This window comes from Xenopus laevis, chromosome 5L (assembly GCF_017654675.1).
Source record: "Xenopus laevis strain J_2021 chromosome 5L, Xenopus_laevis_v10.1, whole genome shotgun sequence".
Lineage (NCBI taxonomy): Eukaryota > Metazoa > Chordata > Amphibia > Anura > Pipidae > Xenopus > Xenopus laevis.
Genome location: NC_054379.1, coordinates 7,713,770 through 7,730,260, shown reverse-complemented (window position 1 = coordinate 7,730,260; position 16,491 = coordinate 7,713,770). Strand labels below are relative to the sequence as shown.

Sequence of the window (16,491 nt, the reverse complement as noted above, 5' to 3'; positions counted from 1 at the left end):
TTTTGCAACATTGTTGGTGGATTTGCTTCCATTCATACGTAAGAGGTTGGAAATTGATGTTGGGCTTTAGGCTTGACTCTCGTTGATGTTGCAATTCATACCACAGAGGTTCAGTTGGGTTGAGGTCAGGGATCTGTGTAGGAGAATCAAGTTCTTCAACTTCCATCTCCTCAAACCCATTCTGTATGGACCTCGCCTTATTCAATGGTTTATTATGCTGCTGAAGCAGGAATGATTCTTCCCCAAACTGTTGCCACAATGTAGGCACTTTGGCTTACAATCTAAGTGGATGGGAGGCTAACATACAGGTACAAATTGGAGATAAAAAGTGCACAAGGTAAGGCATAGTCAGTAGTGACAGGACTAGGCTAATGTTCTAGTCGTCCAAAAGGTAGACTTCGTTTTATTTTTTTATCCATGACAATATCCATGTGATGTAGTTGCACCCATGTTGTAAATTATGTATGTGGCTTAAATAGTCAATTTAATAGTTAGGGATGACCACATACTTTTGGACTAGGAGTTTATCACCACTGCATTCCAAAGAGGATTTTTATGCAATTTCAATGGACAAAATAAAAAGAAAGAAAACATTGCAGTACTCTGCGTATCACCAGAACAAGCCCATTTCATTATGTCAGAAAGGAACCTGTGATAGACACATTTGTTATGCCTGTGTGAATGCTTTTATGCAATCATTTGCCTAATGTTTCTCATACAGCTAACTACCATAGCATTCCAATGCATTTTGGATCATATTGATGGGTGTATAACCAAAGTATTTTTAGCATTTGTTTCCTTTTGTTAAGAAGCCATATACTATAGAAATACACTGATGCAATGCACAGATTTAAAACCGAGATTAAAGGATTTAAACCAAATGTAATCCACCATTCTGAGAAAAACATAACCACCAGCCTGCATTTTATGGTGTTTTATAATGTCTGGTTCCCTTAATTAATGTAGAGTGGGGGAAAACGGCAGCATGATACATCATCAGTGAATTCAATTCCCCTGGTGTAAATTGTAATCATTTTCCTCAATTTTTATTTTTGCATATAAATCCCAGTGATATAATAAAAGTGGTGGTTCATTTATTTGTTTTAGAATTTGATTGCACTTTATTTTTATTCATTTAGTGCTAGATGTAAATATTGCCATTTTTTCCCAAATAAGTTGGTCCAAAAATCGAAATTTCAAGCTTACATTCACTGTAGTTTACCTTCAGTTGCTGTCATCATAAAAAAGTCATTGAATTGCAGTAGGGAAGCGCCAAATCCAGGATTCAGTTTGGGATTCAACTCAATACTAGAATTTTTGTAATCTTCAGATTTGACTCAATCTTAAGTGTTCAATTGAACCAAATCCAAATTTTTCTCGAATTTGCACTTTTATCCTCAAGAATTAAAACATTTAATTAGTGTTTTTCAGAATGAAATATTTGTGTTTTATCAAAAGAGAAAATTGTGAAAAAATTCAAACAGTCGAGTTTTCTAAACTCTGTAAAATGAAAGGAACTGCTATTTTTGTTTTTTCCTTTTTCCTAAAATATTCTAGCAATCAAGGGGGGAATCAAAACACGTTGCATGGATTGATTTTTTCTTTTCGTGGTTTATAAAAAGTGAAGCTGAAATGTGATCAATCTGCCTCCTCAAGTCAAGAGACAACTACATGCAACAAATCTTTGTTCACAAATGATGGCCCCACAAAGGTTCACAAAGGTCTGGCTGTGCTTTGCACCATGCGCCAGATACAAAATCCCACTCCCTAACTTGGTGGCTGAGTTCATGGACATGTGGGAGTAGGAGGGGGTACACCTGAATGCTTCTACTGCTGAATCCATTTAGCACTGTACTCATGGGGAGAACACAGGGCACAAACTGAAAAAACATGGTACATTGTACCCATATTTTGCACTTTGCACCCTGCCCTGCACCCCTTTTTTCTGCCAAACATATTTGCCCATTTTATTGACATTTCCCTTTCCTTGATGAGTCTACTATGCTGGATACATATCCATCTCTCCAACAATCTCTTATTTGGCTGCTATCATTCTTCCTAAGCTGCTCAAACTGGTTTATCTGCAGTGATACCGAGAAAGACTTATGAGAGCCATGTGCATTTGGAAAATGAGGACTATCCTCCATGTTTTCATTATCCGTCTTTAGCATTGGCGACATAAAGCCGCCTAATACGGGCTCTGATGTAGTTAGACTTACGTATACATTTTAACCCACATTACCGATATCCCGTAGAGTAAATGCATCAAGATCAGATAAAACCTGTGCATTTTTAGTGTGTAGAAATGTTTTTTTTTTGGGGGGGGGGTGGAATTCAGCAGATATCGCTGACCCATGCTGAACTGAGTGGCGATCTTTGTGCTTTGGTGGTAAAGTTCGACCTTTGCATAAGAACCCTGGAATAAACCACTCCTAATGTTAATTTTCATATGTGTTTGTGTTCACATAGTAAATGTTTTTTTAAACTCCGCTTTAATTCTCAGCTTTACACACATATAGAGGAAGTCAATGGGGTACTCACTTCTCTTGTTCCACCCCAAAAGCCCCTGAATTTGCAATCTTTACTGTTTCAGACATATAACCTGGTGTTCCATTAGCTTTTTACACATACTTCTAGGATTATTTTGGAAGTGGTTAGGGTTGCCACCTGGCCTAGCCGGCAAAATATCAATCAGGGCCATGGACAGTATTACAGATTTACTGGTACCCTCTCATTCAGGCCAGATTGCTTTTTAAATGTGTCCCTTCCAACTCAACAATACTCCTCTTCATGTCCACCTCTTCATATCTTTGATCCACCCGACCATTAAGTCATTACTCTGCCCCCTTGCATCATTACCCCATCCCAATTACATAATCAACACGTCCCCTCCATTATTTAATATTATAGAAGGTGACCCTAGCAATGGTGTAACTATATCACCCTACCCTGCCAATCCCTTCCCCCCATGTACCTGTACCCACACACATTCTGGTCCTTTAACCTTCATAGCATAGAAGATGGAGGGTGGTGGAGGGTGAGCCCAAGTGCAGTAGCAACTCCTGCCCCCCAACCCTCCATTATCTACACCGCTGTATTTTGAATATTTTTGATGTGCTTCCTATTGTGCTTATAGGTATAGATCTCCAATACATTGCAGTTATCCATACTGCAATTTTCTATTAATCTTGTGCCAGAACAGAGCCTTGTTAATAAATCCCTATGATGGGGGAGGGGGGGGGCTATGCAACAAAGGGGGAAATGGGAGCCCTCCAAGGCTAATTAAAGCATAAGTAAATTATAACAGAAGTGAAACTAAGGGCCACCTTGGTATTTAAGTCCCTTCTCAAGCTCAGGCCAGGTCAGACTTGGGTTGAGAAGGTGAGGCTGCATATTACTAATGTGGAGGTTCACAGGTTGGATATTCATGATCTTTATACTGAAAATGTCCAGTGATGTTTATAAAATATAATATTGTCTTTATCTACATTTCCCCAAGATTCCCCTTTGGTGCTGGAGGCCCAGAGCAAATGCCCGTTCTGCCCTAAAACCAGCCCTGCAGCCGGCACAGTGTGACTTGCAAGGTTATCCACAGAAAGAACCTGCTATTGGTGTCCACGTCTAATCCTTGTAACATCAATCAAAAAGCACATTTTTTACCCAGTGCTGATTTACATTAATGCAATGCCTCGGGTCACTGGTGATTATTGCAGTGTATTTCAACATATGGACTTGGGGAATAATAGATTCCAGCCCCATGCTGAGAAATAAGATTATCTCCGCAAAGGACATAATTTTGTTTACTGAGTGTTATTAATATCCAATTAAAACATTGCTCAACTTCAAAAAAGATGGACCTTTCCCCCAATCAGACATTTTATACGCTTTAGCGTGTGTACAGCTACAAAAAAGTGGAGAAAATAAAAGAGAGTGCAGGGAAAATGGTACTTTATTAAATTGTTATTCAGAGAGGTAAAAACTGGCATTACGAAGCATTGTGTAAAAGGAGCGTCAGGGTAAATTTACGAAATTTGCTTTCAAACAGCATAGTTACCCATTTAATTGCTTTGCTTCAGGTGGTTTAAAGCAAAAATCTGGGTACTCAGCTGGGTATTCGACAACAAATCAGCTGGATCCAAAATTTGTTGGCAGCAGCATTATTTGCAGAACACCACACAACAAAGCAGCAGCTTTTGGCCCTAGTCAAATCTCTCCAAATAACATTATAGGCTGAACTGCACATTGGTGGGCTAAATAATATTAAAACAACCGTAGGGCATATAACACATGTCCTTTTGGCACCTCTGAACTAGCTGGCAGTTTTGTTTTAGCCATGTGCTTGAATGCAAAACGGCACAAGAACTTCTCTTTAAGTCAATCATTTTGTTGATGTGAAGATGGGATTTTCCAAAGGGAGCAGTTATCAAAAAAAACCAAGGAAAATTAAAATAAAATGTAAAAAGCCTTACACTTTTTTATGGCATGTGCTTGGGTGTCTGATTGACCATAGACAACAGTAATCGATTGCAAAAATCCCAATTTATTCTGCCTTAGGCCTATTCCTTGGAGTTTTTTTAAACTACCATGTTTTCTGAAACAATGTTCCAATTAATATTGGAGTGTTGTTAATATCATGTGAGTTATTTATCAAAATCTGAATTATCTGATCATCAAAAAAGTCAGAGCAAACTAGAATCCATGATTTGACCTTATTATTTAAAAAAAAAAAAAAAAGCTTGATTTAATTGAATCGGAGAAAAACTCGATAAAATGGAATGAAAATTAGAATTGTAAACATTTTTCCGATTTTTTTTTCCTGAATTGCCCGATTTTTTTCAGGCTTTTTTCCTGAAAAGCCAAAGTTTCCAGTGCAGACCACAGATAATTCCAATTAGGATAGGGAACTCTCCCATTGACTTATATACATCCTCGGATTCACATTTTCTCCATTCTTGGTGTATAGTAAATCTCAATGAATTCTAGTTTTTTTGCCACTAAAAAATTGGATATTATAGTTTAAAAAAAAAATAAAAATTCTATTTTTTTACATTCTGATTTCAATAAATAACCCCCTATATGTACATATAATTACATCAATTGCCCCTAGAAGAGGAATGTTGACAGCCTATTATAACATTGAGAATACATGGGTTTATATGAGTTGTCCGACTATTGGTATGTATATTGAGCCAAAATAATGCCCTCTTGGGAACAATTAGCTGAGAAGGCTTGAAAATCCCATTGGGTGGTACTCCTCATGACAATATGTGGGTTGCCCCATCTGATCGGATTGTTTTGCTAGGAGCCGAATGATTAGATCAAGTCAATTTAACTCACATCATGAATGGCTAAACCAGGTACAAGATCCACTCATTCAGGAATCTCCCAGCTCCCATGTGTCTCACTCATGGTTATTGAATCTCTGCAAATATACTTGTACAGGAATGAAGCTAGCCACACACAACCGGCGGCTTAGCCTGGTTTCCAAGGGAGAATAGTCTGAGAGACATACCATGTAGAGAAGTAGTGTAGTGAGGCCAGTGTAAGGCCTCGGGAGTGTATTAAGGCTGAGAGTCTAGATCAGGGATCCCCAACCAGTAGCTCATGAGTAACATGTTGCTCTCCAACCCCTTGGATGTTGCTCCCAGTGGCCTCAAAGCAGGAGCTTATTTTTTAATTCCTGGCTTGGCGGCAAGGTTTGGTTGTATAAAAACCAGGTGCACTGCCAAACAGAGCCTCAGTATAGGTTGACAATCCTCATAGAGGCTACCAAATGGCCAATCACAGCACTTATTTGGCACCCCAAGAACATTTTTCATGCTTGTGTTGCTCTCCAACGCCTTTTACTTCTGAATGTTGCTCACGGGTTCAAAAGGTTGGGGATCCCTGGTCTAGATATATCCCATCATCCTGGGCTCATGGCTAATTAAAGTGCAAATGATTTAGAGAGGAAATCTAACTGTAGCCCAATAGCTTTGCAGTTTGGGTTGAAGCCATGCCATTCTAATTGTCTCTCTTTCTCCTGTACCGAGTGAATCCCCATCTTTCCCATGGTATGTAGGCGTTAAGTGAGCGTGTGTTAAATATGTTTAGTGCTTGAGCTGTTACACTTCCACCTCTTCTATTCACATGGCATTTGCTTCATATCTCGTGTGTTTTGTTTATATCAACACAGGGAATTGCCTTGTGGATTTCACCGGCAATTTACACAAAGCACAAATTGCCATGCAGTTGTAAGCTGACTTAAAACGCAATTTAGATCCACCCAGATATGACTGTTTCCCTGTCACAGAGCGTCCGAAAATGAAAAAAAGGGATAAAGATAACATTCCATTATCTTTATTATCTTGTACAAACCAGAGAAGGTGCAGTTAATTAAAAATACAAATATTTGCTGTGATTATGAAATCATGCAGGCATCCCTGAGCTGTGTTTGTATGAAAACCTGCAAAGGTTTAATGCCTTTTCCAAAAATACGTGAAGATATGGGTATCTGCACTATATTGTCTATATACACATAGGCAAAGAGTACAGGAATCTTAGGCTTAATATGTTTCACCTCCCAATGGAGGGGTGTAGATTACTGAAATTTATACAATAGGAGAAGAAATCTAAATAGGGTGAATAGCATTCTAGACTTAAGCCACAGGGGTGTTGGTGGTTATTGAGAAGGGTTATATTGGTGAGCTTCTTTAAATTTCAGATGTTGGGAGGGCAGAGCAAACGAAGACATGCCCTTCAGTTATATAGACATATTTTCATGCAACACTTAGGGGCCGATTCACTATGGGTCGAATATCGAGGGTTAATTAACCCTCGATATTCGACTAGGAATTAAAATCCTTCGACTTCGAATATCGAAGTCGAAGGATTTAGCGCAGATAGTTCGATAACTCCTTTGATCGAACGATAAAATCCTTCAAATCGAACGATTCGAAGGATTTTAATCCAACGATCGAAGGAATATCCTTCGATCAAAAAAAGTTAGCCAAGCCTATGGGGACCTTCCCCATAGGCTAACATTGACTTCGGTAGCTTTTAGATGGCGAACTAGGGTTTTTTTTTTAAAGAGACAGTACTTCAACTAAAGAATGGTCAAATAGTCGAACGATTTTTACTTCGAATAGTTCGATTCGAAGTCGTGGTCGAAGGTCGAAGTAGCCCATTCGATGGTCGAAGTAGCCCAAAAAAAACCTTCGAATCCTTCACTCGAAGTTAGTGAATCGGCCCAGGGGCGTAACTACAGAGGAAGCAGACCCTGCAGCTGCAGGGGGGCCCAGGAGGTACAGGGGGCCCCATGAGGATCTCATTGATGAGCAATTTCAACATATATTGTTAAAACAGGACAAACACTGGATATGTTGGGGGCCCTAAAATTAATTTGCTGTGGGGCCCAGCAACATCTAGTTACGCCACTGAATCGGCCCCTTAGTCATAGGCTGAGGCTTAGTGTTCCTGGTAGACACAAAACGCGTCAGGCCTTGGCTCTTAATTATGGAGAATAAAATGTAAGCCTTTTAACCTTTTACAATCTGACTCCAGCTTTACTACTTTGTGGGTCCAAGCTTTTGCCAGCCTGGTGACTGCTCCCTTTGTTGAAGGTCTGGGGTGTGTGCACCCGGGCTCATCGTGCACAGCAGTAAGCTCACTCAACGCATTCTAATATAGCATATACTGGTAACATATTTGTATTGTTGGTAGGAAAAGTATCTTGATAGCCAGGTAGATGTTTTAAATGTTTTTTTTAAATTCTACCCCATGGTATAATATTTTTTTTTAAAAACAGAACAAGAACAAATCAAATGAAAAGTGCACACTTGCAACGAACATGTGCTCACTCCAGACGTAACGGTGGAGTCACCATAACAATCTGACAAATATGGTGCACTTGGCACATTTCAGTGGAGAAATGGCAGGGAAGTGTCAGATTCACAGTGGCTCCATCTGTAAAGCAAGAATATCTGCAGATGCATTGGCAATAAATACATGACACACCTGACATCTATTTGGCGCCCACAGGTTCATAATAATTATGATTTGGGGTAGCAAAATTACTTCAATTAAAGGGGATAGACACAAAAGACTACATTTTCCATATCTGTTGAAAACCTCCTCTCTACTTCCTCTCTCTTCCCCTCTCTTTCTCTCCAGGGACAACGTTGGGTCCATCCTATAGTTCAGATTTTTTACTAATAGACTAACTTTATCGAAATCTAGAGCAGTTAACCAGTCCACTTTTCTATAGAACAATGCTTATCTGATTTCTATTTCTGTTGCCGAGAGATAGATTCGGAGCTATAGCTTGATGCAGCCGACTATTGAAAATATCTGATCATATCATGTAGAGAAAATTGTTACAGCTGCCAGAGTCAAATACTGAAGTGAAAGCAGAACTCTGCTTTAAGATATAGTCAGAATTGAGCAGCAGCATTACCCCTGGTTATTTATAGGCTCCATTCTAAATAACACTGCTGAATGCCATTCAAATATGATACAATGAATGACGCCTTCGGTGTAAACATTCCGCCTCCCTTCTCTGAGTTCTCATATGGTTTATTTTGGTTCGGAATGATAACTCTCCCCATTTAATCAATTTAGATCATTTTAGATGAGTGTTGACGCCGACTCAACACAGTTCTGGCAGGATAGATATGGTTATTTAAGAAATGTCAAACATTTTGCTGTTTTGTTTGAAGTTGTCCTCATTGCATCGAACATCTTCTTTTACCGATAAAGTGTGCAAAATTTCTCTTCTGATTTTTCCTCTTTTAGAGTTCTGCGATGGGATAATGAGACAGATGTCTCTCAACTGGAAGGACATTTTGACATTGTTATTTGCGCAGACTGGTAAGTACAGAAATACGGCAAAATAAAAAAGAAATCCTGTTGGGTGGGGGGGGATAGACTTGTTGAAATAATTGTGTGACTGTGCTCTTTGATGGCTAAGTAAAGTCAACAAATGAAGCACAAAGCCACCTTAACCTCAACAAATTAATATTCATCTCCCCCGTGACAGTTAGGAGGTAGTCTTCTATCAGACAGTAACTTCCACCACATTATTTCCTAAAGATTGATTTTGAGAAGCATTTCCATTTTGCGAAATTGCCTCTGTTTCATGCTTGACGTATCCGTAAATGGACGACTTAAGCAAATTGCAAATAATTATGGCCCAGGGAGTAACAGTCTGGAGGAAAAGGAGTTTATCAACACAAACAGCTCAATTAGCTTACTTGGTACTAAAGATCAGACCATTGATATTAGCGCCCGTGCATGGCCAATAAAATAATTCCTTTTAGAAAATAAAACAAGATCTGCCATGGTCTGTTTTGATGTTCGGCTTCTGAAGTGGAGTCTCTTAACACTTCATAGAAAGGAAAAATATTTAATGACTTGTGGCCTTGCGGGGGTGTGTTATTGTACTTAAGATTAGTTAACATGGCAATGACCTTTACAGATATTTGGGAAAATATATGAATCATTGTCCAGGTTGTCCATACCTATAAAGTGCCAGTGAACAGTAAATAATAGATATACTAATTATTTGCTTTAAATATTGGTGTATACAAAATTGTTTAGGAACCTTGTGAACACATGACAAATGTATTGAAAAGAGTTGCTTTGGGTTGTAATGCACTGAATCCAGAATTCGGTTTAGGATTCGTCCAAGATTCAGCAGGATTCTTATTCGGACGAATCCAAGTGTCTGGCTGAACCAAATCCGAATCCAAAAAAATCACATGAGGTCATAGTTGGAATGAGATCATGAACTGAGTGTTATTGGGATACTGTGATCATTAATAAAAAAACTAGCTAATAATATTTTCACGTGGCCAACTTCAGGTGCAACAAAGTGACATAACATGGGCAGGGGGCAAAGGAGAAGAACCCTTGAGGTTCTCCTACTCCACTGAACTGACAATAAATCATGCCAACAAAAATAATTGTGAGGTTAATAGTGTTTTTATTTTAATCATAAGGTGAAATTTCTCTTATATCACTCGACGCATACATTTTAAACACAAGTACAAGAATGGACCTGTTATACACAATACTGGAGACCTGGATGTCTCTGCATAAAATCTTTCTGAATCTCCATGCCTTAAATCTGCTAAAAATCAATTAAACATTACGGGGATTATTTACTAAAATATTTACTAAAATCCAAATGTATCTCATATTTTATTTTAAAAAACCATGACTAAACTTCCATGCCAGATTTTAGTTTATTTTTTAATTTAAAAAAAACCCTCAATTTATTCGGATTGCGTAAAAACCTCAATGTAATGCATGTACTGTTACCTAGAGAGGCATGTACCTTTTTAATTTTGTATGTGTAGGGGACCAGAGAAATCATTCCCCTGTTTTTCTGTCTGTGACATCAACCAGCCCAGTTACAGGCTGAAGAGCCATCTGATTGGCTGGACACCCCAGTGCATCCTTGGGAGAGAAGGTGTGCCTGACTTTGGTGCCACTGGTGAGATTGATCCTGCTGCAGAGCTGCATGTAATCTCCAGTGTGATTGCCTCTGAGAGCACCCTGCTAAGTGAGCCACCCAAGGGAGGATACTGGCAAGGATACAAACGTGGGGCCCCAACTTGAAGTCAGGTCTTGTGCATTTACCTGCTACGTGGAAGCGGCTGCTAAGTTCCAATGGGAGAGGTACTTTTGGGAAAGGTAGCGCTACCTTGTGTATAAGAGTTTTGGGGAAGAGACATTCTATTTGAACTGAACTGTGTGGTTATTAACCCTTCCAGAGGATTGAGACTTTGATAATAAAAAGTGTGTTGGAGAAACAGTCAGGTACCTAATAGTGAGTTAGGTAGTGTCCCCAGTGCAGGAGTGCATTGTGTATTAGATTGCCCAAGTTCTTTCACTACTGTTTTATATAAAGTTTATATCAGTTTCATTTGCAAACTGTGTGGTTTTTTTTGTCCTAGTGGAAGTTCCCTGAGGTGTGCTCTCAGTGTTCCCTAGGTGGAGGCACTGCGCTGTAAATCCCAGTTCCCAGTACTTTTCTTACGCAAAAGGGACACAGGGCCCCTGGATTGCCAAGGGTTAATTGTGATTTAAAGAGATAGTAATCAAATTAGGGTTACATATGTATTTCTGTTTGTTTTGAAAAAGTTTATGGCTTGTTATATATAGCGTGAAGGCCTTTTTTTTGTGCATTAAAAGCCAAATCTGGTTTTCCCCTTAAAAATTTACCCCTGAGTAATGGTTGCCACCTTTCTGTTTGCCCAACGCTGGCAGAGGGTGGTTGACATCAAGGGGCAGGTTGGGTGATGTAGAAGGCAGGACCATTGCCATCAGGGTGGGGCTGATGACATCAGGGGTGGGACTTGTGACGTGGTGATCAGTGATTGACTGATCGCTCTGCCATTTACTTAAATGTCTAGTCCGGATTTCCTAATTTAGGCAGTTTTCACCCTGAACAGCCCTTCCATAAACCGGGCTGTCAGGGTGGCAACCCTACCCGCTAGTTGCATCACCTGATTAAAATAAGGAGGAAAACAACAGCATGTGATTTCAGCAAGTAATTTAGTAAATGCCTTTCTCGCTAAATATTTGTATGGATCCTTCAGGTTTTATTGCACAGATGAAGTTAATGCTGGGCAGGATTAGACCAGATTAAGGATGAAAGTCAGATCAGAGAGCCTGGTGGACAAGAGCAGGAAGGCAACAGTCTTCTCTGAGGCTTAGACAAGGCTCACATATGGATAGTTTCTAGATTATTTAGGTGAATCAAGGTCTTGCCAAGAGATTTACAGTTACGTTTGCACTTCACACAAATATCAAACATATTTGATTTAGTTCTGGTAAGGTTGCCGCATTAGCCTCCTTGTTCAGTGATGCTGTTGGTTTCCATTATTGTGCCTTTAAGTTTTTACTCATAAAACCCCATTGTATACAATATTGAAAAAATTCAAATATTTAGAATTCGATATTTCCTTCTAGTACAATAAACAGAGCAAATTATACGGTGATTGGTTTCTCTGGGTATGTGTCATTTCTTCTTTGTATTATTAACATTTACCCATTTGAATGAAATGTGCTATGACCCTTGCCTGAATGGAAAAATTGTTTATAGAGCCTAGGAGAACCGATTTCCCAATAAGCAATGAAAACATTGTTCCTCTTTTGCAATATATGGACAAGCAGCCAATATGATCACTGCTGTTCATGTTTATAAATGAAGACATAGAGAGGAAAGTTCTCTGAAGGTTCAGTAGAACACACTAGGCAGACTGGTCAAAGGAAGGCAAATATAGAATAACACATGGTTCTATAACTTGTACTTGTTATCCAAAATGCCTGGGACCTGGGGTTTTCCAGATAATGGATCTTTCCGTAATTTGGATCTTCATACCTTAAGTCTACTAGAAAATCATGTAAACATTAAAGGGATGCTGTCATTGAAAAATGTTTTTTTTCTTCAAAATGCATCAGTTAATAGCGCTGCTCCAGCAGAATTCTACACTGAAATCCATTTTTCAAAAGAGCAAGCAGATTTTGTTATAGTCAATTTTGAAATCTGACATGGGGCTAGACATATTGTCAATTTCCCAGCTGCCTCCAGTCATGTGACTCTGATAAACTTCAATCACTCTTTACTGCTGTACTGCAAGTTGGAGTGATATCACCCCCTCCCTTACCCCCCCCCCCAGCAGCCAAACAACAGAACAATGGGAAGGTAACGAGATAGCAGCTCCCTAACACAAGATAAAAGCTCCCTGGAAGATCTAAGAACAACACTTGATAGTAAAAGCCAAGTCCCACTGAGACACGTTCAGTTAGATTAAGTAGAAGAAAAAACAGCCTGCCAAAAAGTAGTTCCATCCTAAAGTTCAGGCACAAGTCACATGACTGGGGCAGCTGGGAAACTGACAATATGTCTAGCCCCATGTCAGATTTCAAAATTGAATATAAAAAATCTGTTTGCTCTTTTGAGAAATGGATTTCAGTGCAGAATTCTGCTGGAGCAGCACTATTAACTGATGCGTTTTGGAAAAAACATGTTTTTCCATGACAGTATCCCTTTAAATAAACCAAATAGGCTTGTTTTGCCTCCAATAAGGATTAATTATATCTTATTTGGGATCAAGTACAAGTTACTGTTTTATTATTACACAGAAAAAGGTAATCATTTTTAAAAGTTTGGATTATTTGAATAAAATGGAGTCTATGGGTGATGGCCTTCCCATAATTCGAACTTTCTTGATAATGGGTTTCCGGATAACGGATCCCATGTTTGTATTATAAGTAGTTATTTCGTGAAAATAACCTAAAATACAGTTCCATGGTGCTCTAAGGGGTTGTTATGTTTCTTGAGACCGACGCTTATCTCTATATTTAAATCCTGACTCCTCACTTTGCATTTATAGTGACTTATGAGTTGAACTATAAGTTTTAAGCAAGCGATAACACGCTTCTATTATATCTTATAGGGGTTGTTCACCTATTTAAAACTCAAGTTTATCTCAGTTTTTAATAAAACAAAGTTGACCAAACTCCCTTCCTTGAAATGAAGTCATTTATCAATATTTATACTCGAAAAAGTCAGAGCGAAAAAACTTTGCAACAAAATCAAGAATCAATTGGAATCATATGATTGGCACTCGGAAAAAGCGACTTTATTGAATTGTCGCTTTAAAATCTTGACTTTATCAGATTATCCAGCGCAGATATCAAGAAACAACTTCAGGGACATCTACCATTGACTTCTACATGACCTCAACAAGCTTGAGATTCATTTTCGGATTCAGATTTTTAGCAGCTTTGGAGTATAATAAATATCTAAATATTTGAGGTTTTTATTCCCACAAAAAAATTGAGTTTTCTACTTTAAAACCTCGACCAGATAAATTAGAGGTTTAATAAATGGGCCGCTTAGTATGATGTAGAAAGGGACATTCTGAGACAAATTGTAGTTGGCTTTCATTTGTGGTTTTTGACTTATTTTGCTTTTTATTCCGCAGCTCTCGTTTGCAAGTTCAGCTATCTGGTTGCTAGGGTCCAAATTATCGTAGCAACCATGCACTGATTTGAATAAGTGACTGGAATATGAATAGGAGAGAGGCCTAAATAGAAAGAGGAGTAATAAAAAGTAGCAATAACAATAAATGTGTAGCCTTACAGAGTATTTTGTTTTTTGAACCCTATTTGAAAGCTGGAAAGTGTCAGAAGTAAAAGGCAAATAATTTTAAAACTGTACATATTAAAAATGAAGACCAATTGAAAAGTTACTTAGAATTGGCCATTCTATAACATACTAAACGTTAACTTAAAGGCGAGCCATCCCTTTAATTAGATCAGTATGGGAGAATATATCTCCACAATTACTAGAGATCCAGGCGGTGCCTGCCCTGAAGAGCTTACAATAATATTGGACATATACAAGCAGTAAAACTACCTTACAATTTTTATGCACCATAAAACCCTATTGAATTAGCAATGCACAGAAAAAATGCAGCTTTGGGCTTTAGAAAACGTGCATTTAACATTTGTTTGTCTCTAAATCCTATTAAATCTCCACCAAAAATAATAAATGCCTTTAAATACGAAATTCATCCCCTGCGTGTTTTTTTTAAAAAAAAATCAATTCGGCAGGTATGTATTTATTCAGTGGGATCCATTCTGTTTCCACATGGGCACAGGTGAATTTGAACTGAGGTGAAGATTATTAGTGAGGTAAACGTTCTTCCCTTTTTAAGATTGAACATTAAATGAGTTGTGATAAATAGGTACGGAATTTAACCGAACGCCGATTGTGTATTTCGCTGTCAGTCAGCAAAAACATGGCATTAAGAGCCCCGGCTGCAAGAAGCCGAATTCAAATGGTAGGTGCACAGATTAAATTCTCTTCTTTGATGGGGTTTTTTCCAGCAAGGTTGGTATTGTCTGATTTTCTGAATAGAGAACCCGTTGTACAGTGTGATCTCATTTACATGAAAACAAGGTCTATTCTCGACGACACCGGAGAGACGCATTGAGTCGCTTGTATAAATATACATGATTGCATTCAGCGAAATATTTGTACCCCTAAATCATTCAAATATTCACATATTTACATTCGCACACTCAGAAGACTGAAGTGCTTTGTCAAGAAGTTATTTCCAACCGGAGATACACACTGGGGGCTCCCGGCAACACTTGTATTGTGTTTATTAAATATTTCCTTATGTTCTTTAGTTATTTGCACTAAATAAATAAATATATCAGGGCACTCAGTAGAATGAAGTGGAGTCTATATTGTAGGAGATAAAAAAAAAAAAAAAGAAATATAAGGGGTAACCACAGATACTTGAGTAGTAGGTAGAAGGAGAAAGAGTTACAAGGTCCCCTTCCAAGGCTTCTTCGTCAACAATGAAGTGGAGTCTGTATTGTAGGAGATAAACAAAGAAATGTAAGGGGTAACCACAGATACTTGAGTAGTAGCTATAAAGAGTTACAAGGTCCCCCTTCCCAGACTTCTTTATCAAGAATAAAGTGGAGTCTATATTGTAGGAGATAAAAAAAGAAATATAAGGGGTAACCACAGATACTTGAGTAGTAGGTAGAAGGAGAAAGAGTTACAAGGTCCCCTTCCAAGGCTTCTTCATCAACAATGAAGTGGAGTCTGTATTGTAGGAGATAAAAAAAAGAAATATAAGGGGTAACCACAGATACTTGAGTAGTAGGTATAAGGAGAAAAAGTTTAAAGGTCCCCATTCCCAGGCTTCTTTATCAAGAATGAAGTAGTAATCATTGAAGGAGCAGATTGGTGGGTTTTGTTGTTTTTCGTTTTCATTGTTTGGGTTATACTGTAAATATAAGGAGAGAAAAAAGGGAGGACATTCTAAACATTCGGAGTAGTCCGTCAACAAGGAAGATCGTACGTATAATGTACACTGATAGACTGTATTACATAAAGATCATTTTCGCGTCATTGAGGTTCAATTAATAGAAGAAGAGGGGATAAAACCATCTAACCATTTAAAGGAGAAAGACAGCTACAGTGGCATTTTATTGCCAATAGATTAGCTGCAATAGTGCAAGCTAGAATGGTAGAATGTTTTACCATACCTGAGTTAAAAGCTCTAGATGCTCTCTGTTTGTTTAGGATAGCAGCTGCAGTATTAGCTTGGTGTGACATCACTTCCTGCCTGAGTCTCGCCCTGCTCACTTATAGCTCTGGGCTCAGGTTACAGCAGAGAAGGGAAGGGGTGGGAGAGGAGCAAACTGAGCATGCTCATGCCCGGGGCAAGGAGGTTTGAGCTGAAAACAGGAAGTCTGATACAGAAGCCCATGAGTACACAATAGAAGGAAAGAAATGTGGTGTTTCCTTTGGCAAAGGACTCAGAGCAGCATTACTTTGAGGCTTTACTGGTGTATTTATATAGACCTTTCTGATAAAGCTTACTTACTTTTAGCCTTTCCTTCTCCTTTAAATGATAGTGTTCTAAACATTCGGGGGAAAGCCATAATTCTAATTCGAAATTTGAATTAGAATTA

At 38.6% G+C, this 16,491-nt stretch overlaps 1 protein-coding gene across 1 annotated transcript in view; it reads left to right on the top strand.

Annotated features, from left to right (window-relative positions):
* The window catches only part of camkmt.L (calmodulin-lysine N-methyltransferase L homeolog), a 213,712-nt gene that overhangs the window by 159,417 nt on the left and 37,804 nt on the right, over positions 1–16,491 (top strand). The window contains 1 exon segment of the mRNA NM_001092078.1: positions 8,773–8,847. Coding sequence (NP_001085547.1) covers positions 8,773–8,847 — 75 coding nt within the window.